The 27601-nt window shown below is 40.5% G+C and overlaps 4 protein-coding genes across 5 annotated transcripts in view; 1 reads left to right on the forward strand and 3 right to left on the reverse strand.

The window, feature by feature from the left end:
• The window catches only part of LOC128371716 (rap1 GTPase-activating protein 2-like), a 52275-nt gene extending 52095 nt beyond the window's left edge, over positions 1-180 (reverse strand). Inside the window, exon 1 of the mRNA XM_053332094.1 lies at positions 46-180. Coding sequence (XP_053188069.1) covers positions 46-180 — 135 coding nt within the window. The remainder of the gene's footprint in view (positions 1-45) is intronic.
• Positions 179-7512, forward strand: zgc:152891 (uncharacterized protein LOC767741 homolog). The gene is made up of 14 exons (XM_053332095.1): positions 179-202; positions 350-517; positions 855-1083; positions 1863-2034; positions 2132-2287; positions 2586-2802; positions 2888-3031; positions 3371-3574; positions 3797-3883; positions 4795-4964; positions 5910-6025; positions 6117-6217; positions 6894-7064; positions 7333-7512. Exons 1-14 carry the CDS (start codon positions 179-181, stop codon positions 7510-7512), a joined length of 2139 nt encoding a protein of 712 aa, XP_053188070.1.
• Positions 7513-8445: 933 nt separating this feature from the next.
• trappc14 (trafficking protein particle complex subunit 14) lies at positions 8446-20011 on the reverse strand. 2 transcript variants are annotated; one of them, XM_053331192.1, is made up of 14 exons: positions 19884-20011; positions 17996-18276; positions 16454-16788; positions 16219-16314; positions 15690-15819; positions 14784-14870; positions 13056-13176; positions 12614-12761; positions 12385-12467; positions 12075-12232; positions 11280-11416; positions 10351-10429; positions 9828-9942; positions 8446-9534 (listed from the first exon to the last, which is right to left on the reverse strand). In XM_053331192.1, exons 2-14 carry the CDS (start codon positions 18186-18188, stop codon positions 9378-9380), a joined length of 1839 nt encoding a protein of 612 aa, XP_053187167.1. In that variant the 5' UTR covers positions 18189-18276; positions 19884-20011; the 3' UTR covers positions 8446-9377. The 2 variants fall into 2 exon arrangements, with proteins under 2 accessions (XP_053187167.1, XP_053187168.1); XM_053331193.1 differs by lacking the exon at positions 19884-20011 and having other exon boundaries at positions 17996-18284.
• A 3415-nt stretch (positions 20012-23426) lies between these two features.
• LOC128371718 (odorant receptor 131-2-like) lies at positions 23427-24389 on the reverse strand. The gene has a single exon (XM_053332096.1). It carries the CDS (start codon positions 24387-24389, stop codon positions 23427-23429), a length of 963 nt encoding a protein of 320 aa, XP_053188071.1.
• Positions 24390-27601: the final 3212 nt, after the last annotated feature.

The following is a 27601-nucleotide window of genomic DNA, read 5'->3' on the forward strand; positions in this document are numbered from 1 at the left end:
TATAGGGTGCAAGGTGCAGGGTATAAGGTGCAGGGTGCAGGGTACAAGGTGCAGGATGCAGAGTGCAGGGTATAAGGTGCAGGGTGCAGGGTGCAGGGTGCAGGGTATAGGGTGTAGGGTATAAGGTGCAGGGTGCAGGGTGTAGGGTGTAGGGTATAAGGTGCAGGGTGCAGGATGCATGGTGCAGGGTATAGGGTGCAGGGTATAGGGTGCAGGGTATAGGGTGCAGGGTGCAGGGTCTTCACTGACTAAACTAGTATCTGTCCAATAAAGCAGCTCTAGAGTCAATCCTCCTCCTTCATGTTATCGATGATGAGACTTTTGTGTCCTTTTTACTCGTCGTCCGCAGCTGTCTCACACGATGGCTTCCTGTGAAGAGTTCGAGGTCACAGTTCACACCTCACCTGGTCCCACCTGTGGAACCTTCAGCCACCTGTGGCTCAACCTGATTGGCTCTCAGGGGGAGACTCCGCCCATCAACGTGAACGAAGGCGACCTGCATCTTCTGTCTGGATCGGTGAGTTTTTATCATGTTTAGTGATTCTTTACAGCAGGGACGTCAGTCTCATATTAGTTAAAAGGCCACATACAGCCCAATGTGATCTCAAGTTAGTCAGATCATTAGGAAAGAAGGAAGGAACGAAGGATGGAAGGAAGGAGGGAAGGACAAATGGAAAGAAGGGAAAAGGGATAGTAAGGAAGCAAGGAAATGGAGACAGGCAAGAACGATGGAAGAAAGGAAAGGGGATAGGAATGAAGGAAAGAAGGAAGGAAAATAAGAACTGGGGAAGCACAGATGAATCAGATAAATCAACAGTCAGCAGAAACCTCTGTCTCTCTTCTTGTCCTGACAGTCGTGCCGGGTCCGGGTGCGTAGCGATGCTCCTCTGGGACGCCTGGTTCTGGTCCGGCTCCGTCTGGAGGCTCGGACCGGATTCCCTGACCTGGATTGGCACTGCAACCGGGTGGAAGTCAGACCGGCTGATGGACCGACGGAGGAGGGGCAAGGTGGGGAGGAGGTGTTCCTGTGCAGCAGGTGGCTGAGGTCAGCTGATGGTGACGTAGAGCTGCACAGTGGAAAATGTAAGAAGTTAAAGTTTGTCTTCAGTTTGTTTGAATTTATTCATAATTAATCATTTATTTTTTTAATCTGGTCAAATCTACGGATTGAAGCAGTATGTAAACTCTTTGTGTTTTATAATGTTTGTTCATTACGCAGAAACTATTGAAAAGATCAAATCAGCATTAAAGAGATTTGAACATTGATTTGTATGAGGATGATTAATCAGCTCTACATCATTACATCATCAATATTAAGTAAATGTATTTATTAAATGTTAGTGACACTCCTGTATACTTTGTCTTTGGTCCTATAATTAAATCTTTTAGTAGTATCTTTATTATCATTATATTGAGGGTCAGATAACAATAAAAGCAAATGTAGATAGATCACTCCCTGGGGCATAAAAACATTTAGTACAATTAAAAACAAATTAAGACATAAAAAAACATTAGAAGTAATCAATAAGGGCAATAAAGTGTAATTTGCACTATAAAACACAGCAGACAGGAGCAATACTTTATTGTAACAGCTGGCCTTATGTTAACAATTACAACAATTTTAAGGTACAAAGGCTTTTTGGGGACAGTATCTCTGTGGAAATGACTTTAATCATCCATCATCGCTCCTTCTCCTTAATGTTAATAAAGGGACATTAGACCTTATTTGTCCTAAAAACTGAATTTAAAAGCAGTCAACAGTGTCCATGTTCTGAGTAAAAATGTTCAAATGTAACTAAATATTATTAAAAGTATTCTTATTACACACATCACACATTATTGTTATTCTCATTCCTCTGCAGTGTGTTTGCTGAAGGACGAGACAGACGAGAAGCTGAAGCAGCAGCGGCTCCAACAGCTTCATCATCAGCAGAAACTCATCAGGTGGAGTAAGCATGTGGACGGCGCTCCGCTCTGCGTGGACCTGAACAGTGTGTCTGAACTTGGGCCGAACCTCAGCTACACACACAATAGGTGGATAGTTAAATCTTGATGTTTGGCTTTAACTGAAGTGATGACGTGTGGAGGACAGGTGTAGTCTGAGCTGTCTGTGTGTCTTCTTCGTCCTCAGTCCGGCTGTTAACATGCTTTACTTGAAAGGCTTCGCAGGCCGAGCGGAGGCCTGGAAGAGCTTCAGCGAGCTGGAGACGTTTTTCATCCACAATGGAAACCAGAACAGCGTCGCCAGTAAGAAACAACCAGAAACAGTCAGTCAGTCAGTCAGTCAGTCAGTCAGTCAGTCAGTCAGTCAGTCAGCACAATACCATTTTTATTGAACTTTTTCTGATTAAAGATGAAAAGCTATTACAATTGATATAGAAAGAAGCGTGATGATGTGACGTGATGATAATTCTAAACTTTATTCATAAATGTAAAACATGTTTGACTTCATTACTGTCCCACCAACTCCATTTTACTGCTTATTAAAGAGTAAACTACTGTTAAGTTAATTTGTGATCACAGCACTCAGTTTTCGCAGTTTCATCAGAAAGTGACTAAATGAATAAGCTGCTGATGAATTTAAGAATAAATAGCTTCACCTCTGAATTCTGCGTTTTTTCTCTGTCAGAGTTCATTCGGGCTCACTGGACAGACGACTGGTTTTTCGGCCACCAGTGTCTGAACGGCTGCAACCCTCTGCTGCTGCGTCAGACCCGCCTCCTTCCTCCACACCTGTCCGTCACCTCTGACATGCTCCACCCCTTCCTGCCTGAAGACTCCTCCCTTGAGGCGGAGCTACAGGTGTGCTGCAGTTCTCTGAATGTTTCTTTGGTGCTTTGGTGCTCGTTTCCTCTTACAGCAGCTGTATCTTGATGTTTTATGACAGAAAGGGAACATGTACCTGCTGGACTACGAGGTGCTGGATGGTGTCACGGCCAATGAGATCAACGGGAAGCAGACGTACCTGTGCGCCCCTCTGTGCCTCCTCCACCTGAACCAGCAGGGACAGCTGCTGCCCATCGCGATCCAGGTGAGCTTTTTTTCGCTGTTACTCATTTGAAACCTTTCTACTTTGATCATTTTGTCAACCTTTCCATATGGAGAGTTATTGATCTGGATGTGATCTGATAGTCTGCTCGTTCTTGTTTTATTGACTGTTGTGATTTTAAATTTGCTCATGTTGTGTGGACCTCAGGAAGACTAGCGACCACTTTGTGGAAGTTGATCCAAACAAAGTGTAAGAAGTTATAAAAATGTATTGATCTCAATTATTACACCTTCTCAAGGTTACTTAAGTAAGAAAAGAAGATCCTGCAGAATGAATCAATATCAGTCATCTATCTATCTATCAGTGTTTTTCTTCCTTCAGTTGCAGCAGAAGCCTGGACCTGAGAACCCGGTCTTCCTGCCCTCTGACCCTGGCTGTAATTGGCTGCTGGCTAAGATTTGGGTCCACAATGCAGACTTCCAGTGTCACCAGTTGGCCTCCCACTACCTGAGAACCCACATGCTGGGGGAGCTGTGCTGCGTGGCCACACTGCGGCAGCTCCCAGACCAGCATCCACTGCACCAGGTACAAACCTCACATCACTGTCCATCTGCTGGGACAACTCAAGAGTCTGAAGCCTCTTTTGTTTCAGGTATCTGAAGGCCAGCTGAAACCTTGTCAAACTTTTTCTTAACTGGACTCTAGAAATGTTTTAGCAGCATTTGTTTAAAGTGGTTTTCTTTCCTCACCCTGATGGCATCTATGTCTTATCTGTCATTTACTGATCAGTATTCTCCTCTCTGACAGTTGCTGATGCCACATGTCAGGACGTCTCTGCAGATCAACTTCCAGGCCAGAGCGACGCTGCTGGCGGCTGATGGGGTTTTCGATAAGGTAAACCTTCAGCTGTGATAGAAAACATTCAACCTGGTATCATAAAGTCAAAGTGTGTAATTCACCCACCAGTCCAAAAGCCACTCAATTAGGGTCAGCGAAGATCATGACTAACATTTCTTTTTTTAAACAGTCCTGATTCTTGAATGAGGGGCCATTCCACTTTTTTTGCAGGTTAGGATCTAAACCCATCACCTCCAAACAGTCTACGGTGAACTGTGGTAATACTAATGTTAATTGTACTTGGCGAAGTTGTTGACCTGCCCAGGGACTACAGACGTTAACTAGGTTTTTGGCTAAATCTGACACATTTGTGTTATGGTGTGAACTAGAAATATTGATTGATGTGTACTGTCCCTGCAAAATAAACCTTAAATGCTTGTGAAAAACAGGCTTAAAACCATCGAAACAAAATGTACAGTGGGGTTACACCACTGTTACATTAGCCATGGAAGCAACCTGACAATCACAAGGTAGTCACACCCTAAAGTATCTATTTTACTCTAAATGGGACCATAATTTACTAAATGAACATCATGTATTGAAGAAGACTTGAATCTAATGATTGAGACCATAAACTCATTAGGAAAGTGTTAATGAGGTAATAAATTAAGTGTGAAGTTGGCTCATTTACTCATAGACTTCATACAATCAGACTTCTTTTTGGAGCCAGTGGAGCTGCTCCCCCCCCCCCCTGCTGGCCATTAGAGAGAATGCAATGGCTTCACTTTTCAGACCCGAAGCTATACCTGCTGCTTTATGTACTTTTCATGCTAATGCGAGGCAACCTGACACTGAAACGGTATCCTCTGGTGGTTTGGTGTATTGTGATACTGGACTGAAATATTTTAATATTTTAATAAGAGTGAAATTATAGAAAGTGGGTGCAGTGCAATTATTTGTTCCTCCAGGCGGTGGGCTGTGGTATGCAGGCGTTATCGGTCTTTCTTTCCCGGGCATCGGCGAGGATTTTTTACCGGTCCATGTGCGTCCCTGACGACCTGTCCGACCGCGCAGTGGACAAATTACCGAAGAGCTACTACGCCCAGGACGCCCTGAGAGTCTGGGACGCGCTGCACAGGTAAAGAAACGCACCTCAGCTTAGTGACCAGGTCAGAATTAATATGTATTTTTTGGGTTAGCCTATGAATATGTATGTGTTATTATGTTTTAAATGCTACAGTTGTAACATTGGTTTTACTGTTTTTTATTCCTGTATCTTTGTTTTTGTAGTTTGTTGTGTGTAAAGCTCTTTGTAACAGTATTATTATAATAACAATCATTACTACAGTAATGGCACAGGTAATGTAGGGTTTATTAGGTTTTTTTTATTTTTATAAATGTGTTGAAAGGTTCACATTTTCAGTTCTGTCTTCAAACAACAGTCAGGAGCCCAAAGTAACATGAAGTGTGTGTGTGTGTAATGATTCCTCCTGTTCATACTGAGCATTAGATCCTTCATCATGTTTACAGGAAGTGATGGAGGACTAAATCCACGGTCCTCCTTCTGTGGAAACATGGATTATAAAGTTGATGTGAAGCTAATATGAAGCTTCAGAGTCTGAATGAGTCAAATCTTCATCTTCTATGTTTCAGTGTTACAGTGTTTTTAGTAGCAAAGTCTTTTTGTTACTATACTTTCACCACAGAGAAACAGGAAACACTAAGAGGGAATCTGATGCTAAAAAGACTGTAAATGTGTCACATATCACTTGATATGACTAACTCACACTGCTGAAGCTCAATAGAAGCTGATCAGAGACTTTAAATGACTGTGTGGAAACACTGTGGATACAGCCCTCCATCACTGAACACTGAAAGCACATTTGGAGATCTTTTAATAATAAGTATGAACAAAGAGGAAAACCTTTTTACTGTTCATATCGACACCTGACTGCTGGTTACCACACACTGGAAAGCTAATGAACTCATCCTTGTAAATATATAAAGTAACTAACTGTTAATAAAAGTGTGTGTGTATGTGCGTGTGTGTGTGTATGTGCGTGTGTGTGTGTGTGTGTGGCAGGTTTGTGGGCAGCTGGGTGGATCTGTATTACAGTGGAGACAATGATGTGCAGCAGGACTCTGAGCTTCAACACTGGATCACTGAAATCAACACACACGGCTTCACACACAACTCAGGTGAATGTTCGTTTAAATCCTGTAACCCTAAACCTAATCCATGTTTGACTGCTGTCTGAGACTTTAGGTTTTGTCTCCTCTCGTCCTCCAGGTTTCCCTCAATCATTCCAAACCAAAGCAGAAGTTTCCAAGTTTGTCACCATGCTCATCTACAGTTGCTCAGCTTTGCACAGTGCTGTTAATTTCTCCCAGGTGAGTCAGTGTTGTAGCTGCTGGAGGTGGAGCTAGTTTACACTACTTTATATACAGTTAGCTAGTTTACACTACTTTATATACAGTTAGCTAGTTTATACTACTTTATATACAGTTAGCTATATTATACTACTTTATATACAGTTAGCTAGTTTATACTACTTTATATACAGTTAGCTAGTTTATACTACTTTATATACAGTTAGCTAGTTTACACTACTTTATATACAGTTAGCTAGTTTAGTCCAGTGGTTCCCAACCTAGGGGTGGGGCCCCTCCAAAGGGTCAGCAGATAAATGTGAGGGCTGCTGAGATGATTAATGGGAAAGAAGAAAAAACAAAGTTCTGATAAACAAATGTGTTTTCAGTTTGTGGACTTTTTCTCTAATCTTTGATTTTGGCTGAAATATTGGATCATTTGAACATTTATTGAAATGAAAGCATGTGAGAAGTTTAGAGGGAAGAATCACTATTTGGTGGAGCTGTTAACAACTCATAGACATCTGAAATGTGAGCCGACTACACACTGCTGACTGGTTTCATCTTTAACAATGTGTTGGATTTTAAAAGCTTGTTATATTATCCATTGAGTCAAATCTGCATCTGAAAAGTAACTAAAGCTGTTCAATAAATGTAGTGGAGTAGAAAGTACAATATTTCCCTCTGAATCCTGCAGCTGGATTTTGGTCTCTGGATGCCGAACTGTCCGGCCTCCATGATGCGTCCTCCTCCGCAGGTCAAAGGGACGGTGACGGAGGAGGACATCCTCTCCTTCCTTCCGGACGTCAACGCCACCTGTCGCGTCCTGACGACACTTAGCTTGTTGTCGCAGCCCACCGTCAACTATGTGAGGCTCCACCTGCACCGTCCTGCCCGCTGAAGGACATTTCAAACATTTCAGATCTATTCTATTATTTCTAAAATGTTTAACAACAAAATGTAAAGTTGAATTATTGTAACCGGTCGAGCTTAATAAAAAAATGTCTGGTTGAAATCAGGGTTGAAACAATTAGAGTTAACTCTGTTAATTAGAGTAACAGTTATTGTCTTTATCAATTAATCTGACTTCAGTTTTGTTGTTTTGGAGGTAAAGCTTTGTTTGTCTCCCCCTGCAGGTTCCTCTGTGTCACTACCAGGAGGCTGTTTTCCAGGATGGCGCCCACCGCAGGCTGGTGGAAAAGGTGCAGGCTGACCTCCGCGCCATCGCTGATGACATCAAGGAGCGCAACAGCCAACTGGAGCTGCCGTATGTTTACCTCTGTCCCGGACACATCGAGAACAACGTCGCTATTTAGAGTTAACACGTCATCATCATTTCAACGACAGCAGTTTATTTCCAAACAGCTTTGTGTGATTTCAATGTTTGGACTCAGATCAGAGTGGGGTTTTATTTTAACTAGAACATATAATTTACTTCATGGCAGACTCTTTTGGTTGTGAATATAAACCATAAACTTGCACACTTGACAATGCTGCAGAAAGATGTATATATATAATCGTTGATCTGTCAATTTTCTTTTTTTTCTCAGAGCCCAAAAAATGTCTTTAAATGTCTGAAACTCAAAGATATTCAATTTATAATAAAACAGAGAAAAGCAGAAATTCTCACATTGGAGAAGCTGAAAGCAATTTTGATTAATTCACCATTTATATCATAATCTGCTCTGCTGCACTATCATACCATTTGCTATAAATGGATTTCTATTGAAATGAACTGAAACAGCTGAGAAGAAGTGACATGTTACTACAGCTTGGTTTGGAAATCATGTAAAATACACCAATAATAATTTATATTAAATGTGAATGTATCATATTAACAAAACTAAATTTCAACATTGGATTATTGATTGGTTTCTTTATTTGAAACGATATCTAATTGAAATATATTTGTAATTTGCAAATGACAGACATTTGTGAAACAGCACTTTGGCTTCTTTTTTAAAGTATCTATAAAATATGTTTCTATAACATGTCTTCACTGAAACTCAGCTTTATAATGAGTTTCAGCTCATTGTTTCGCAGTCCAGCTGCATCTTTACTGTTTTGGTTCACTTTCATAAACCAGGTTATCAGCAGCAAAAGTCGCACATTTTCAGAGAGAAAGCAGAGAAATATTTGGCTCCTTAGCAGCGAATGAGCTCGATGTTTCGCTCAGAAGTTCCCAGAAAGCATAAATGACTCAAGACCTCCAGAGCATGAATTCAAACTGCATTATATTTGGAGTGATTTTAAATACAACTTAATTCTCACATGCAGTATATTTAGTTTGTTGTTGTGGGGTTCTCCATTCGCTCACAAAAAGGCACACCTTTATAAGATGAACACATCTAATAAATAATACAGCATCGGTTCTGAAAACTACCATGAAATGGTTTAAAACAAGACAAAGAGTCGACAGCCATGCTAGCAGCTCTGTGAGCACTAGACACTAAGTACAGTTGAGGCTGATGGGAATGTCAGTAGCTTTGCACAAATTTGGTCATAAAACTGAAATATTGGACACATTAAACATTTGACCAGATGATGGCGCAGCATGAAAAGTCAGGACATTAAAGTTATTACAATTAATCTTCTAAGAAACAAGAATGTGTGAAGTAAAATTGATAAAAGAATGCATGAAATGGTTGAGATGTTTCAGTCTGATCCGACAGCTTGCAGCTAGCGTGGCTAACAATACTAATGATGTAAACAGTTCAGATTGTGAGATGATGGTAACTGAAGTGTGTTTCTGTCACATGTTTCATTACATTATATTAGACACATTTCCGCCTGATAATAACACTGGAATAAAAGTTGAATTTAGCAAAGATAAAAACTTCCTCTTCCTGTGTGATTATTTCTGCAACGTTCCTCAGCTCCAGTGTACCTTTAAATAATACAGAAATATGATAATACAGTACATTAAACCAGTGTGTACAGTGTCTGTTTGTTCATTCAAGTCTTTTAATCCAGTTTGAAGCTTCAGTTCCAGTGAAATTTAAAGATGAGAAGTTGAAGAAGAGATCATCTTCCTCTCCAGTGTGTAATCTGCTCTGTAAATCCTCCCTCTCTAATCTTTTTACGAGGCTCATCCTGGAGTGTTTCAGGTGTTTTTCAAGTTCACATTCATTTCCATATTTCTTCTTTAATCTCTTCCTCCTGCCTCCTTCCCTCCCTCCCTCTAGCAGACAGGATCCACCACCAGGACTTTACACTCTCTCTTGGCGATCTTGTCAAGCGACAGCAGCGTTTTGTCCTGCGGCGGCAGATAGAGTGGCCGACCGACTGGAGAGCCAACAGGGGGGGTTATGGCGCGCCGCTCCATGGCGCTGCCCGTCCTGAAACACAAACACAGATATGATCACATCAAAACTTTTGAACCAAACAATCTCCCATCCAGACTTTAACCCTAAAGACAGGCACCTCACTGTAAACCAGTATCTGCTGCTGTAAAGTTTCTCACTTCTTAAATAACTCATATTCTCCACATCTCCAGCTCTATATTCATATTCTGAGTCTCTACTAGAATATCTTAACATGATTTCCAGTTAAGAACTCCTTATTTATCTCCTACTGGTCCTTTATGCAGCCGCTCAGTTCAGCCTCTGTCTGAGATGAGATGGTGTCGTACCTCATGATGTGGGAGCGAGACGGCTGCTGGTGGGAGAAGGACTGAGACCGACCCAGACTGGCCTGGTGTCGGTCCAGCAGGTCTCGAACCGCCGGGCTGGACGGGCTGTTTTTACCTGAGCAACAGAAAGAATGTGAAATATTAAACTAAATATTAAGCTGTTCATTAAAGCTATATGATGATTAAACAGAGAAATATTCAATTCTAACACTTCATGTTTTATTAAGGACTATTTGTAATCTGAAACTAGCTAGAAATTACAATAAATTTGAAAAAAGTTTGGATAAATATAATAAATATATATGAGCCTTTCAGTTCATAGCAGAAAACAAACTGTTTCTGAGGACACGGGCATCATGATAGAATAAACTTTATCGGAAATATCACTAAATGACTTAATTCAGTGTTTATGGTCAGCTTAAGCTCTGAATGTTTGGCTGCAGACAGACTGTTAAACACACAGCGTTACTTATTCTACATGTGAAAAATAAAAGAACAGAAGCAAAGTGATGTTTATTCTTACGTGACAGCGGCCGGGCGTCAGGTGGAGGGTTGGAGACCGAAGCTGTGAACTGCAGCTTCAGCTTCATGTGCTGACTCAGCTGAAGAGACAAAGTGTTGGTAAGATGATCAATTCAAAAATATGTTAAAGCGAGTTTTAAAAGCAGCATCAGGTTTGTTAAAATGTATATTTTGTAATTTGTTGGTTTTATATAATTTGAAATGACATTTGCATTATGAATGCTCCTGAAAATGTTGAATGATAGATATTAAATATGTGATCAGCTACAGTGTATTTAAGTGGACTTATACTAATAATGACTTCATTTAAAACATGTAAATGTTTCCTGGTCTCCATGGTAACCAGATGAAATGTAATATTTAGAACAATAGTATTCCATTAGCTTTATTTAATATAAAAGTTATAATGTAAGATCGTGCTGAACTAGTTGATATGGTGTTAGGTAGGTAGGAAGGAAGGAAGGAAGGAAGGATGTAAGATCATGCTGAACTAGTTGATATGGTGTTAGGTAGGAAGGAAGGAAGGAAGGAAGGAAGGAAGGAAGGAAGGAAGGTGTTTTATTGACTATTTACTGTTTTTAAGCAAGTTGAATTATTTGGTACAAAGTATTTATGGTTACACCACTTAGACATTTTTACCATAATCCTCTAATATATTCTCTCTAAATGGATTAAAAGCAGAAATTTGATGCTGGGTCCACAAAAAAAGAATGTGTGAAGTTATTCATACGTTTATTTTCATATTTTAACCCTTTAAATTTAAATTAAACCTCATGGAGACAGTGAAACAAACATCACTGACCCATAAACAAACTTCTGCTTTATATATATTTATATCAGAACAACAGAAGAGTTAATTTCCAGGTAAAATATCACAAGAGTGCGACTGACTCCATCTGTAGGTGTATGTGGTGAAATGCGGCCCGGTACCTCGTACAGTCCTGGTTTCAGGATCTGGAACGCCACGCTGAAGGACAGAGTGCTTCCTTTCCGACAGTGACCGAGGTTACTGAGAGGAGTGTGACAGACCACAGCTGCCAGCGCCGTGTCCTCCCCCTGACCGCGACCTGAACACACACACAGGTCTTGGTAGTTCTACAGACTTTTGAGGACTTTCCTCGCTCTGTGGTTTACGTGTTTTTTGAGCAGGTGTATAAAACAAACAGGATGTTGTAGTTTGATCAGACCTTATTTCACTAAACTAGAACTAAACAAACTAAAATGAACTACGAGAGATATTAGATTTATTTAAAAGGACAGTTCCCTGTGTTTCCAGTGTGCTTTAAACCAGCAGTCAGGTGTCCATATGAGTAGTGAAAGAGGTTTTCCTCTCTGTAATTATTCCTCCTGTTCATACTGATTATTAAAAGATCCCCTTCAAATGTGTTTTCAATGTAAAGTTATGTAGGAGTGTATCCACAGTGTGTCCACGCAGTCATTTAAAGTCTCTGATCAGCTTGTATTGAGCTTCATCAGTGTGAGTTAGTCATATCAGTGATATCTGACACATTTACAGTCTTTTTAACATCAGATTCCCTCTTAGTGTTTCCTGTTTCTCTGTGGTGGAAGTATAGTAACAAAAAGACTTTGCTACTAAAAACACTGTAACGTTGAAACATAGAAGATGAAGATTTGACTCATTTGGATGCTGAAGCTTCATATTAGCTTCACATCAACTTTTAAATACATTAAAATGAACTTGACTTAAAACAAACAGAAACTCACATTGACCGTCTGGAGTCCAGACGAGCCGCACAGCCAGGAAGTCCTGCAGGTTGTTGAGCAGAACGTATTTTACCTTGAAGTGTTCCTTCACCCTAACGGTGCTTGGGCAGCTGGCCGTCATCACGAACCGCGGCCGGTCCAGACGGATGCTGGGCAGCCTGAGACAGGAAGGATGTGTCACTGTCAATGTCAACAGACGGTGAACTGTCCCCTCAAATGTTTTTAGCAAACAACAGCAGGTTGTATATGTAATTTTTTTTTGCATGTTTGGAGATTCTTTCAGGCTGGAAGGGTTCCTCTTGGTTCTTACCTGTAGTGAGTGTAGATACAGTTGGTGAAAGGCATCTTGGGAGTTGACCACTGCAGCACAGCGACCAGGGGAACCTCTAACCCCTGAAAATAAAACAACACACATGCTGACAACCAATGAATCCTGAAACAATTATAGAAACATTAAGATCACACAGTGTTGTTACACAACAAGCTGATGACGTCACTGTGACACTTCCTTTAAGACCACCACAGAAACGTGTACAGACCTCGTTGGAGTCGTCCTGCGGCATGTCGTTAAGGTGCAGCTGAAACAGGAAGTCGTGCTCCTCCAAAGCGCTGAGCATGCTGGGAAGGTGGCAGGCCAAGCTGTCCACCCTGCAGTAAGACGCCATGCCAACCTCGCCTGATTGGTGGCTGCAGAGGAGACAAGGACAAATGAGCAGAGACGTCATCATCAAGTAACAGGAAATAAACTGATACTGTTACTGATAGAAGTGCTTCAGACAGAACGCAGAAATATAAACTCACAACGTAAGTATGCAAGTTGTGAGTTGATATTTATAGTATAATGTCATATAATATAAAACCCATAAAATAAAATACGTAGTTAAATGAACTCATCACCATCAACCTACAGTAATAGCATGATCATCTGAAATATGACACATCAACTATAACATAACTTAATCAGTCAGAACACATACGTACCAAACGTTGTCCACCAGCAGAACGGAGCCATCTGGCATCATGGGAAGGTACGAAGCGTTGAGGTTTGGTAAAACCCGAACATCCCGAATACTCACTTCCTCCTGAGATGACTCGTTGAGCACTGAGAGGACAAAACACATCGTATTATTGTCATGATTTAAGACCAAGTTCATGTTGAGTTACTGAATGCTACCATCAGCTTCAGCGTCCAAATGAGTCAAATCTTCATCTTCTATGTTTCAGCGTTACAGTGTTTTTAGTACCAAAGTCTTTTTGTTACTATACTTCCACCACAGAGAAACAGGAAACACTAAGGGCCTGATTTATTAACCCTCCTGTCGTCCTCGAGCCAAAGAAGGAAGTTAGGAAGAAGAAGAAGGAAGGAAAGGAGGGAGGAGGAAGGAAGGGAGAAAGAAGGAAGGAAAAGAGGAAGGAAGGAAGGAAAGGAGGGAAGGAAAGAAGGAAGGAGGGAGGGTGGGAAGGTGGGAAGGAAGGAGGGAGGGAAGGAAGGAAGGACGGTAGGTGGGATGGAGGAAAGAAGGAATGAGGGTGGGAGGGAAGGAAGGAAGGAAGGAGGGAGGAAAGAAGGACAGAAGGAAGGAAGGAGGGAAGGAAAGAAGAACAGAAGGAAAGGAGGAAGGGAAGAAAGAAGGAACAGTCAAAACAGATGGGGTCAATTTGACCCGGGAGGACGACACAAGGGTTAAAGGTCTGCGTGTGTAAAAACGTGTGCAAATTTGACATCACGCGCAAAAAAAGTCCAAGCTGACCTACTAACACAGCGCACTGAGGTTTGCGTCTTTCAACTGTTCAAGATAATACGCGCCATAATTAATATGTACTATGGGGCGTTGCAACCCCAGTGCGAAAACACAGGGAGGAGAAAATACAAATATGTTATTTAGCACACACAATATGATTTACCACAACTGAAGGTAATTTTTCTGGCGCTAATTGGAGGTCAGGTATTAACCAGCTGATCACTGCGCTCAGATGACTTCTGTTACTGTGGACACGAGGAGTCGAAGACACAATGACAGAATACGTACAGGACGGAGTTTTTCCACCTGTATTAATAAATTTGGAGTGGAATATTTGGTTTTACTAACAGCATTGACTTCGTTACAAATAATCTCCCATATGTCATTTTTTCTGGTAATATTGTTTTTGTTATAACTCAATATATTAGTTAACCTCTTCCACTAGAACCTGATCACATTTCATTTTGCGCTTGCAGCTTTCTGCTCGTCCAAACTCTCTATTCAGACACGCAAAATTTAAATACTGCTGTCTCCACCCTGTTGCACCTGTTTTCATTTACACAGTTATTCTTAGTAGATCACCCGCAAAACACACACAAACGAAACATGCAATCTAGTACAGACTATTTGGGATCTTAATAAATCAGGCCCTAAGGCTGTAAATCAATCAATCAATCAATCAATCTTTATTTATATAACGCCAATTCACAACAAAAGTGACCTCAAGGTACTTTACACATAGAGCAGGTTTAGACTGGAAGAAACCTCAACTGGGCTCTAGGTGGGCGACCATCTGCCTCGACCAGTTGGGGTTGGCAGATATCCTAATTGGGGAGCTCGGGACTGTGTTGAAGGAGTTAAGCCCTCAGACTTCAAAGTCACAGACAGCCGACATTCAGAAACTCTGAACAGTGTGAACGACTGCTGTGAATCCCATAATAACCCTGACAGCAGGATGATCTCCTACCTTTGAGGACAGCGAGGTGCTTCCCAGAGACGGTCATCTGCTTACAGCGGAGGGTGGGAGGCGGCAGGACAGTCAGCGTGGTGCTCACTGTGGGCGAGAGTTCAAACACACATCAGTATGATGAGGTCTGTCCTGTATTCTGTCTGTTTTTACAGCTTTTGTCATGTTAGGTTAGAAACATAATCAGGAGATGTTTGTTGTGGTTTTCTTTTGTGTGAATTTTCTTTCTTTCTGAACATATTTATTAAAAAGGGGGAGAAACACTTGTTTGACTCAGAATCATAATGTTTTTGGATTGATTTACTGATTATATACTTTTATAAATATGTGTATTTATCAGGTTTTATTTAGCATTATTTTTCAATACACATTTGTTTTTTAGGCCTCAACCGTTGCTTCTCATGGACATCAGTGTGTGTGTTACACCTGCCTACAAATGAAATGTTCCTCAAGCATAATAATAAAGTGTAAATTTAATGACGTCTAATTTCTACTTTCTGCGTGTGTTTTCAGTTTGTGAAATAAAACTTTCTTGTACTGAAATACAGTTTTTATTTTCAGTCACTCCAAGTATTTTTATTCCCTTGTAAACCAAACTAACCAACATGAAGAGGGACAGCGCTGACCGGCGGAACTACGACTAACATCTGGCTATTAATATGTGTGTGTGTTCTGTCGTAGACTACTACTCAGGACAAATTTCAGACTAAGGACGAGTTAACTGAGGACAAAGGTCGTGTCTCCGGTTGGGAAAAGGCTAATTTTGGAGTCAGTGGTTAAGGTGAGGGTAAGTCTCCAGAAAATGAATGTAAGTAAATGTAATGTCCCCAAAAGTGACTGTGGACTGATATGTATATGTATGTGTGTGTGTGTGTATGTATGTATGTATGTGTGTATGTGTGTTACCTTGAGCCTTGAATGTATTCAGGTCGTGTCTGAAGGTGTGTGTCGGCTCTCGTTGCTGCAGGACGCTCAGGTAGCCGAGCTCCTGCACCTCCACTTTCTCCGCCTCCCTCTTCCACACCGTGACCATCACCTGAAAACACACACACACACACACACACACACACACACACACACACACACACACACACACACACACACACACACACACACACACACACACACACACACGGACAATAAGATGATTCGTGTTTACAGGTGAATTCTCCAGGAATGTTAAACTGTTATGATCTAAATATAAAACCTGTCAGTGAATCCTCTCAGAGATGTTATAGATCAGAGATAACAGAGGAATTTATGCTGATAAATGAATTAATGATCAACTACATCACTCATAATACTGCAGTACTTTTACTGTAATACTTTAACTACATCACTCATACTCAAACTCGTAATACTTAAGCTCAATACACTTAAATCTGTTCCCCTTTATATATTTCATCTGGTGTCAGACACACATGTTGGTCCTGACCTTGACTTTCAGGGTGCTGACAGGCAGTTTGTCCAGAGACACAGTGAGAGGGAAGATCACTTCATCCGTCAACACCACCGGTTCGTCTAGAGGAGACTGATGTGGAGACAGAAACACTGATGATAAATCAGAGCAGCAGATGGTGTTTCAGTGACCTCATACAGATCAGAGATATGCAGAAATATTACTGTTAAAAATATAAATAAATGTGTTTTATTCACTAACGCTGCTGTACCTGAACAGGCGCCCTGCGGAACTCCCTCGCCGCCGTCCCAGATGAGTTGTGGATGAGCAGCGGTTTGCAGTCCCTGAAGCTCCGACACCTGGAGTCCACCCTGCTGCCGAGCGCCGCGATGGCCGCCTCTGCCGCTGCAATGTAGTCCTCCTCACCGTCCTCGTTGGCTTCGTCCCCGCTGCTCTGGTAGTCGTGGTGATGGTTGCCCCGGTGACGGCTGCTCTCGCCTGGACTCACGCTAGCCACGGCACACAGAGAGCCGGCCAGCTCCCGCCACGCACGGCTGCTGGCCGACTCCGTCCCAAAGCCGGCAGCGATGCCGTCACCACTCCCTGCTGGAAGAGACATGATGTCACCAGTTAATGTGTCACATCACCATCCTTAAACTCCAGTTATTAAATAACATTATATATCATTATTATATTGTATGAAACTAATTATCTCTCTGCTGTTTTCGACCTGGACCAGTTCTTGCAGGTGTTTTAACCCTGTGGTGGTCCTGTATTCTCTGATTTTGAGTTTCTGACACTTCTGTGAATACTTCTCTTCTTTTGTTTCCCACTAATATAAATCATCTGTTCTGTCAATTTCTCCCTCAGCCTGATTCCTTTTACACAAAGACTTCAAATATAACTATAGATATATACATTTCTGCTGCACGATGGACTCACTCTTATCTGGCTGTTTTTTACATTTTCCTTCTTAACTCTACTTGAAATACACTAATCATCTTTTCATATAAGCATGTGTATATGTCTGTGCATGTATAAAACTACCACCAGTAAAGATAGATAGATAGATAGATAGATAGATAGATATATGTATATATAATAACTTAAGTATAATTGAAAGCATTTTGCATGTTCATGGTTTAAATCAGCAGGGGAAAAAATATAAATAAAATAAATATAAATACTACTTTTCTACAATTTTCATACTTTGCAAAGTTATCCAGGCCAGTTATGGCCCATGGGGCGTATGTTTGACACCACTGCTTTAGACAGCAGAAGAAAAATACTGCACATTTTTACCTCTAGATATTTTTTTGTTGCTCCTGCTGCTTTTCCACAGAAGTCTACTGAGCATGTGCAGAGTCTAGCTTGTTTCTCCCCTACTTCTCTGGTGTGACACCACCTGCATATATATTTATAATAAATATATTATTTGAGGATGTCAGCCGGCACCTCAGTATGTGTCTAATGCTGTAATGATACATAACTGATATTATATTTAGTGTTCATTTTAAAAATAAATATAAATGCGTGTTGAAGCTTGTAGGTCACGTGATGTATCAGAGGTTTATTGACAGATGCATGAAAGCTGAGTCTGGTGTGTTAAAGCTAGCATGCAGTATAATGTATAATGCTGTATATGTAATGTAATTATCTATGAGCTGTATATGATCCGCCCTGCACTCGTTTCCCCTCCATGTTAAAAATATCAGCGTGCATATACAATAAAGCTTTCACTTCCTCCCCTCCTCCCTTTCATCTGCCGGTGGGATGGGTGCACACCCCCCCCCCCCTCCCCCCTCTCGCTTACCGGGGCCGTGCTCGGTCGGTGTCCCCCCCGCGTCCTTGCATCGCAGCACCAGAAGGAAGCGGACGGTCTCCCCCAGGTAGAGGTGGCTCCTGCGGGGCAGAGTCCGGTACCGGGCCGGGTCCGACAGATCCGTGATGGGCACCGCCGGGAAATACATGAAATACTCGCACTGAGACTCCATCATCTGCACCATGACGACGACCGGAGGAGGCTGCAGGAGCCGAGCAGGAGCAGCGTCCACACACACAGGCACCGAGCATCCAGCACACTTCCTGTTCTCACTGTCGAATAAGAGCAGGGGCATTGTTTGGTTACACAGCCCGGAGAGAGCGGGAAACTACGACCCCGGGCGGCCAAAACACGATACTGACACAGGGCTGGTTACACAGGCCGGAGAGAGCGGGAAACTACGACCCCGGACGGCCAAAACACGGTACTGACACAGGGCTGGTTACACGGCCCGGAGAGAGGGGGAAACTACGACCCCGGGCGGCCAAAACACGGTACTGACACAGGGCTGGTTACACAGGCCGGAGAGAGCGGGAAACTACGACCCCTGGCGGCCAAAACACGATACTGACACAGGGCTGGTTACACGGCCCGGAGAGAGCGGGAAACTACGACCCCTGGCGGCCAAATCACGGTACTGACACAGAGCTGGTTACACGGCCCGGAGAGAGGGGGAAACTACGACCCCTGGTGGCCAAATCACGGTACTGACACAGGGCTGGTTACACGGCCCGGAGAGAGGGGGAAACTACGACCCCTGGTGGCCAAATCACGGTACTGACACAGGGCTGGTTACACGGCCCGGAGAGAGCGGGAAACTACGACGCCAAGCGGCCAAATGAGGGTACTGACACACAAGTGGATCTGAATCAGTGTTATTATAGTTGTGAAATTTCCGTTATTTTTATTTATTTTTTCAGTTTGCTTTTATTATTCCAGTTTAGTTTTAGTTAGTTTAACAAGTGATGATTTATTTATTTATTTATTATTATTATTATTATTATTTTTTTTTACAAAACTCTCTTTTTACATTTTTATTTCAGTTTACTAAATTATTTTTTTCACTGTTAGTTTTAGTTTACTATGCTAATGACATTATGGAGATAAAAAAAAAATCTGATATCGATGTATTGGCTGTTAATATTACATGTACAGAATATATATGGTCACTGGCAATAATATGCAAATAAAAATGGCTTCCAAATATTACTGTTTTCTCAAAATTGAAAAAAAAAGATGCAAATGGTAAGAGTTTCTTTGAAATGGATAGTTGACACAGAATATTTTATTTATTCATAATTAAAAAGCAAATCAATAACTATATAGCTCGGCTATAGTCATATATGCTATAGTCTGCTAAAGTCAGCTATATTATCACTCAACACCAACATTACTCTTGTACATAATGTTAATAATATTATTTTACTATATTTCTTTTTACCACTATTGTTGTAATTGCTCTTACACTTTTAAATAGTCTTTATTAGTTCTATTATCTTCTATTTTGTACTCTCCATTTTGCTGCTGCAATAATCTAAATTTCCCCACTGAGGGACTAATAACTGAACATCTCACAGTGCATGAAATGGCCTGAAGGTAAAGCACACTTTGGTTAGGTAAGGCCATTTCATGTACTGTATAAAGCATGTTGCATTGCAGGTAACCTAAATGTGATTCACAGAAATAAGTGTGGAAATAAAAGTACAACGCAAGAGAAAGAGAAAGGAGGAACAAAACACCAAGCCTCCAGCTCCAGGTTTCTCTCTAGGTACACACACACACGCACGCACGCACGCGCACACGCGCACACACACACACACACACACACACACACACACACACACACACACACACACACACAGGTATTAAAGCACCGCACCTTTAACACGTCTTCCTCTCGGTGTTGCATACAGCAGACTCCCTGATCAGAGAGGCGCAGTCCTGGCCTCCAACTCTGTCACTTTCCACACACATTATTCACTTTTATCTTCTTTCAAACTTCCCGCTGCAGCGTCACACACCGACACACAGCTGCAGGACGCTCTCACGCGCTGAATGACAGTCAGTCACTACACACAGCTGCAGTTCAGCGGCTTCAACCAGCGACTGAGACACACACAGAGCCGACAGACTGAATAAAACAGTGTGAAACTAAACGTGTGAAGGCGACAAATGGAAGCACAGCGACAACAAACAAACGCCACACTTCCTGTTTCCGTTTCGGAGCAGAGATACTAAACACTAGAACAGATGTCTCACTCCGATCTAAATCCAGACACCACAAACTAACAACAACGTACAACCTCTCAATCAGAGGTAGCAAAAGTACTCACATTCTGTACTTAAAGGTTGAATATGTAGAATATTTATTAAAAGCTATATTTTAAAAAAAATACAGCCACAGGGCGTTCTGAGGGGTACAGAATGAAAGTATTGCTTTTCCACAAACAAAAAAAATTAGTCTGAATTAATCATTTTAACATTTTTTGAGGGTTCGACAATGACGTTTTGTGTACATTGTACCAGCCAATTAGCAGCCGGAAGTGCGGGTTGCCAGGGTTGCCTGTTGTTCCGGTGCAGCTACTGTAGGCTGGCACTGGGTGAAATGGAGTTGTAAACAAGCAGAGCCGTGTTGGACTTACTAAAACCAGCGTTTTTTGCTCTCAAGTACAACTTTTCATCACAAAACTTCAAAGGTAAGACAGAATATCTGTTAGTCGCTGTAAATAAGTGGTTGTTTACCTTTGTATTCTTTGGCTGCTGGTTCACTGAGTTTGTGTCGGAGGGTAATAATAGTGGTACTGTTGAACTCGCCAGGGTCTAAAGTTTCATATGAGATGCTATTTGTTTGTGTATCATGAAGTATCAAAACGGTAACAATGGAAATGTGGAGAGTGGATTGACTTTCTGACGCTATTCGGATTTTGATATTTGATCATTAATATGCTTGGTGTTTGAGTTGTGTTTGGTGTGTGTAAAAATTACGTGCTTGTAGCGGAGTTTCTCCTATTTAATCTGATGTGCAGAATGACTGTATTGCTACATCATTAGGGGATCATCATGTTCCCCGCTTTGTATGTGACCGGGGAACATAGGGATGATCCTGTCTACAGTTAGCCAGTTAGGTGAGTTAGCCGCTGAGTTAGCAGATGAGTTAGCCGCCGAGCTAGCAACCGAGTTAGCTACGATCGGGGAATATAGGACCCGGGGAACATAGGTACGCTCGTATATATGTCTATGGGTACGCTCCCCAGGTTTAACTGCTACTCCCACCTGCCTTACAATGTAATGTACCTCGGTGGTTTCAAGTATAGACTGTAGGTTTCAAGTCAGTTACAGCGAGGGTATGTTCGCTTCCTGTTTTCAAAATAAAAGTACCAACTCTATCGTTATGGTTTTCTTAATAATAAAAAGCAACGGGTGTTTTATTTTGTGAAAATGACCGGAAGTGTGTTACTCGCTACGGCTAACTTGAGCGGCTCCGAATTCGCAGGAACAAAACTTTATCTCGATCTCGAGACATTAGATGGCGTTGTTCTGCTCATTCTACATATTCTACCTTTAAGTAGAAATATAGATACTTGTGTAGAAAAAGACTGATTCAACTCATTTACTCAAGTAAAGGTAAGAAAGTACAGGCTCTGAAAAGTAGGGTGGATTAGGGTAATGTGAGACACTGACTAATGTGGGACAACCTTTTCTATTCAGTTATTCTAAATGCAAATGGTGTAAATTATATTGTTTAACATTACACATGCGAACATACAGGCTACTAGTTTTTTTTAACAATCGGATGCAGAAAGCAAAATAACATGTAAGCCGACTAAATTAAATGACTAAATATGTGTATGCACATTTCAGAAAGTTTTGGCAGATAAGGCTGCCTTGTATAAATCAAAGTATTTCTAAGCCTTAAAAAAGTCCCAGATTATAAAATCTACTAATTCTGAATTGATTTGATACAAGGAATATTAATTTATGTGCCATTTTTCTTTTGAGTACAATATCTAAAAAATTGGAAACATCCCAGGGATTTCATAATATTTCATAATCTTTTGATAACTCAACAAAACAAAAAAAGTTCTTGGGGTGGGCTTCTTTGAATGGGGGCCTACAGATCCTAGGATTATCACTGCCGAGCATAACGCTCCTCACTGACTCACTCACTGTCACAGATTTTATTCCTGCATGTGGTTTGCTTAAAGTGTAAAAGGTAAAAGCCCGGCCACCAGACACCTGCCGGAATCCTTCTAAAATGATTTTCTAGCTGTTCATGGAGGAAAAAGTATTGAAACTGATAAAAGAATGGTTTATCATTTGAGTGCCAAACCAAAATCAAAATTCATCTAATTTCTTGAATTTCAGCTTAGAATTTGTTTATATTGATTGACCTTTTACTTCACTCTCCCAACATGCATAATCATATGTATTATAATATGGTATGAAATACTTGCATGTATGAATCTGTCTATTGATGGAATGACTAATAGCTTGGGTAAAACCTAACTGAACTTTTGATAGACAGTATATCTACAATAGTTTAACATTTCATCAAAAAAATACTTACATTTCTCTGAAGATTTCTTCCACACATGTTAAGGCATAGAATAATACGTTGTTTTGAATAGTAATTTGTGCCTGATGCGTTTTTTTTGGAGTTGCTTAGTTAAAAAATCATTCAAATCAGAATCAGAATCAGAGAAAAGTTTACTGACAAATAAGTTTGCACATTCAGGGAATTTATCTTGGTGTTGTTATGCATAACAATAAAAATATGAAGGTTAGACAAAACACAAGAACCTATACAAATAGAAATATGCAATTCCACAAATAGAATTTACAATTAGAAAAATAAAAGACTGTAAATATGTACAGTATTTATAAAATTACATTTACGTCTTCTTTAGTTCTATTGAATACGAATATGCAAACATTGAATTTCTAAAGTTTTCCAGCTGGACACAAAATGCCAGTGTTCAAGTTTCCACATCACACTTGTGTAAGTTGCATAATGGACCACAACTGGCTTTAAACCAGCTGTGATGTCACAAATCTAGGTCAAAGTCAACACTTTAAAAACTCATATTTATTTATACTCAGAGCTCAGAGAAACTTTCAGCAGATGAACATGAAAACAAACTGCACATACATCGTTCTGCACAGAAAAGCTCAAATATCCAACTAAAGGAACAAGAAGAGCAACACATTTTTGACTGGAGGGGGACTTTAAGCTTTTGCAATATATACAAATAATAAAAATTACTTCTGCATTTTGTAACTGCCGACAATTTAAAAACAATGAACTCAAATAAAGTATGTGCAGAATACAGATCATTCAGACATACAGTCAATTAAAAAAACAAACTTTCTTTCACATGATGTGTATCTATTAAAATAAGAATAATGCTTGAATAATTCCATGTCACCTAGGCTGAGACCCCAGTCTTGGCAGTTTCAATCGACAGCACAGATGGTACATGAGGATGGGTCTGATGGTCTGGTCTCTGATGCCATAGATTAGAGCACTCAGACATCTTGGGAGAAGGATAATACACACATAAAGCATAATCTGGATACGCAAAATTGATACTCTGTCTAGGTTTTTTGAGATGGCAATAATCAATGGGTCATTTATAGTTGACAGGAGACTGAGGCCCAGCTGCACCAGATGCAGCAGCAGTGTGTTACGAGTCTTATGGGCTGAAGCTTTGTCTGTGGAGGCCGACCTGGCTGCTATCATCACTCCGATAAAGGAGCAAGTTATTGTCACACCAGCTGATAGAAACAGGAAAGAAGTGTAGGCTTTGTCATAATGATCAGACATCGGACCAAGAAACATAGCTATGTCAGAGCAACGGTCTTTCATCTGCAGGCTCTCCAGTTCTTCAAATGGAAAATCTAACAGCAAAATAACTTGAATGAGAACATTTAGTGAACTGAATGCCCAAACTACAATGATGGCCACCCCTGTGTTTCTGATGGTGATGATGGTAGCGTGCCTCAGTGGGTAGCACACAGCTACATATCTCTCCAAAGACATCAAGCCCAGTGTGAGAGGAGAGATATCATTTGTGAGCACAGTAAACATGGCAAGAACACCACATACAGGATAAGTCAGCCATACTCTACAAGCAGACAGAAGATACATTAACTGGGCTAGTGCCATCTGTACAGTGTCTGCAAAAAGTAAGTTATATAGAAGAATGTAACGGGAGGTCTCTCTAAACACAGATTTACTCCTCAAAGTGAACAACATGGTCCCATTAATGAAGAGAAACACACAGCATGGCACTGTAATTGGAATGGAAAACAACACAAGTTCCAGTACTCCCAAGTATTGCAATCCAACAGTGATGTTGTTCTGAGATCGACTTGTAAATGACATTTTAGAGAGGCATTTACGGGACCCCTGTGAAAATGAGAGTTTCAACCTGTTATACAGTAAATTTGACTAACTGGAAAGCAAATTCAAAAAAAGCAAAACAGTTTTAAACCTTAAACAGTTTTTACCTTTAGAACAGTTTGAAACACAAAACCAGGCAGAAATGTCTATTGAGTTCACATGCAAAAAAGAAAATGATTCACATACATGTTCCCTGTGCCGACAGTTAGCAGGTTAGAGGCTGTGCTTGGTCCATGTGGGGGGAACAGGTCTGCAGGGTTTGCCTGGCCTTGTAAGTATTTTAAGATCTCAATCCCACATCATGTGATACCATGACATGCACGTATAGAAACTAGACAGTAATGTTGAACAGTGATGGGTGATGTAATCCTTAACATTTCTCTCTCAATACTCTCGTCATTGTATATTCTGTTGCTGAAAGTTTTAGTACAGAAGCCCTGTCCAGCACTCACTAAGGTGGATATAAATCAGTCTGCCACTGTCTGTGTTTAAGTGTATCTCATTGAAGACCTTAACAAGAGGTGTCTCAGTACTTCAGTGTGGTCAAAATCCTGAATGGAAGACACCAAATCAGCTGTTTGGTGCCAAGAATTTGTTCAGCTGTTGAAAAAAAGCCTTATCAATTATTTTATTTAAAATGGGAGGTTTCATATGGGCCAATAATTATTCATTAGTGAGGTGTCAACATTATTCTTTTACTTTTCACACTTTTGATTTATGGTGCGTTATCGACATGGACAAACCAAAATACCTCTGGATGCAATTTCATAGACATACAATACAACTAATCAGAGCAACGAAACGTGTGACATGTGACTTTTCAAATCTGGACCACATCTACAACTAATCACAGCAATGACCGTGTGAATTAGTGCTGAGCGACAGTAGTGCCGTTCCTGGTGGATTACTTTGGAACATGGACACCCTATTTGACTGATTACCTTTTAAAACTCTTCTCACAACTAGCACACTGCTTCTCATTTTACACACAATGTTATCAATTTGATTGAACCATGCTATCGTATTGTTGACGTTGCAGCTGACAGGAGACCCGGTAGTCACCATCAGCTTAATTGATAAAGTATGTTTACTGTGTATGTTTAGTAGTGGTAATTTGTTTTTTTGGGACCATGTATAGTCTGACTGCCCCTGCCTGGCCAATTTTAAATATATTAATGTTGATGTGTTTAAGGGTTAATATCATATTCTTTGAGTTAATTAAGGTGTACAGGAGAATGTGGGTGTGGCCGCCAACCAGATTTGGAGCAACTGCTCCTGTAGGATAAAAGGCCAACTCCCAGCATTGTTCAGGCTCTCTCTCTGTCTCTGCCACACACACATGATGCTGGCTTCAGTAATCAACAATCACCTTTTCAAATGTTCAAGTACACTCAGAATTCTCAGTAATGGTAAAATAATATTAATAATAATATTAAAAATATTAAGGACTTGCATGAACATGGGATCTTCCATCTTTCATTGAACTTCCATCAATATATCACCTACCTAACTCCTCTCTAAAACAGTTTTCTAATTTCTTCAACGACCCCCTGAAACCTAGCTTGACATCCTTGTTACAATGGATCATAACCAAAGGAAGGACAGTTATTTGTGGGTCCATAAGGATTCATGTGGTCGGTCAGTCCAAGTCCCCCCACCTAAATCAAAAACTGTTGGGAAGCAGATCTGGGAGCAGACTTATCTAATGAACAGTGAAACCATATACTAGACCTGGTCCATTCCTCCTCAGCAGACAGACAGACAGGCAGACAGATATGGATATACTTTATTGATCCCACAAGTGAAATTATTGCATCACAGCAGCTTAGTCAACTACAATCAAGAACAAATAATAATAGCTTATTACAAAAAATGACAAAACACACAAATGACAATAAATTAATAGGCAGAATTTCAGGTCTGCATAGCAAACACTAAGTATTGAATAGTTACAGAGTGTGTAATCGTGAGCTGGTGGCGGGATGGAGGGGGGGGCAGGATTGGGCTGGGTTGCTGGGAGGGGGTGGGGGGTTGGGGGGGGGGTTGTATGTTTTGTATGTTTGTGTACTGTTTTGCATCTAAGAAAATTCAATAAAAATTCAATGAGAAAAAAGAATAGTTACAGTATGAGCAATATTTTCCCAAAGAACAGTAATAGTAATAGTAGAGTAAAAGAGTAATAATAAGATGAACAACACAAAATGACAGTGAATAATAAATATACTGTATGCAATGTAAGTCTGATTAAAATATCCCAAGGTTTAGACCAGTGATAATTCCAGCCTTGTGAATTAGTTTGTTGCACAGTAGATGGCGCTCACAACAGAGGACTGGTAGAAGATCTCCAGCATCTTGTTGCATACATTGAAAGATCAGAAAATAGACTCTGCTCACCCCTTTCTTGTACACAGTGTCTGTCAGGGATCTTAGTTATCTTCATAATTTCTGTATTTAATTTCATATTTTAAATTTATGACAGACAATCACAGCAAATTATTAAAAAACTTGTGTCAATCTTGAAATAATAAGAGGCACTGTTTGTCCAGAAATTAACATTGAGATGAAGATGTCTTTGTTCACTGATTAATGGCAACATGATCTCTGTTCTTCCTCATCTGCTCATTGTCCTAAATTGTAATTTTTCAATCTATTACAGATTAAACGGGATTAATTTATTTAGAATTATTTATATTCCATCAAACATCAACATCTTCAAGTGCAGCAAATCCCACTTGAAATGTTTAAGATAAATTCTTCTAACTCCATATTCCATATTTAAATAAAACAATAGTCATATGCCAAAATATACATTAAAACAATGTTGTTTGTAATCTTTTCTACTCTTCACGGTGGCCTCAAAGAGATCCTGTACATGTTTCCAAAGGAAGAGATGGGAAAGATGTGCTTGTACTACAAAACATAGTTTTACATCACCCCACTGTCCTGTTTATCTTGTACTGAAAAGACTAACTTAGAAGATAGCCACTTGATTTTAAATCAGACCTCAAAACAGCTTCAGCTAAAATAAAGAATGCATTATTCTACAGAATGAAGACTGTAGATTTTCATCTGGGTCCACCTTTAAGATTTAATTGTATTAGGAAGGGATCACAAGGGATTAAAGTGACCAACAGCTGTAAAAATGGGCATGTGAGTATTGTTTTAAAACAGAATTAAGATACATTGCATGTGTC

This window comes from Scomber japonicus, chromosome 13 (assembly GCF_027409825.1).
Source record: "Scomber japonicus isolate fScoJap1 chromosome 13, fScoJap1.pri, whole genome shotgun sequence".
NCBI lineage: Eukaryota > Metazoa > Chordata > Actinopteri > Scombriformes > Scombridae > Scomber > Scomber japonicus.

Excerpts from the sequence above, each read along its gene's own strand:
- LOC128371718 (XM_053332096.1), bottom strand. The coding sequence starts at position 24,389 with ATGTCATTTACAAGTCGATCTCAGAACAACATCACTGTTGGATTGCAA.
- zgc:152891 (XM_053332095.1), top strand. The coding sequence starts at position 179 with ATGGTGCAGGGTATAGGGTGCAGG. Across the intron at positions 2,803-2,887 it reads CCCTTGAGGCGGAGCTACAG|AAAGGGAACATGTACCTGCT; the intron begins GTGTGCTGCAGT and ends GTTTTATGACAG. Across the intron at positions 4,965-5,909 it reads GTCTGGGACGCGCTGCACAG|GTTTGTGGGCAGCTGGGTGG; the intron begins GTAAAGAAACGC and ends TGTGTGTGGCAG.
- trappc14 (XM_053331192.1), bottom strand. The coding sequence starts at position 18,188 with ATGGTGCAGATGATGGAGTCTCAGTGCGAGTATTTCATGTATTTCCCG. Across the intron at positions 11,417-12,074 it reads CTGGACTCCAGACGGTCAAT|GTCGCGGTCAGGGGGAGGAC; the intron begins GTGAGTTTCTGT and ends GTGTGTGTTCAG. Across the intron at positions 9,535-9,827 it reads TCTCGCTCCCACATCATGAG|GACGGGCAGCGCCATGGAGC; the intron begins GTACGACACCAT and ends TTTGTGTTTCAG.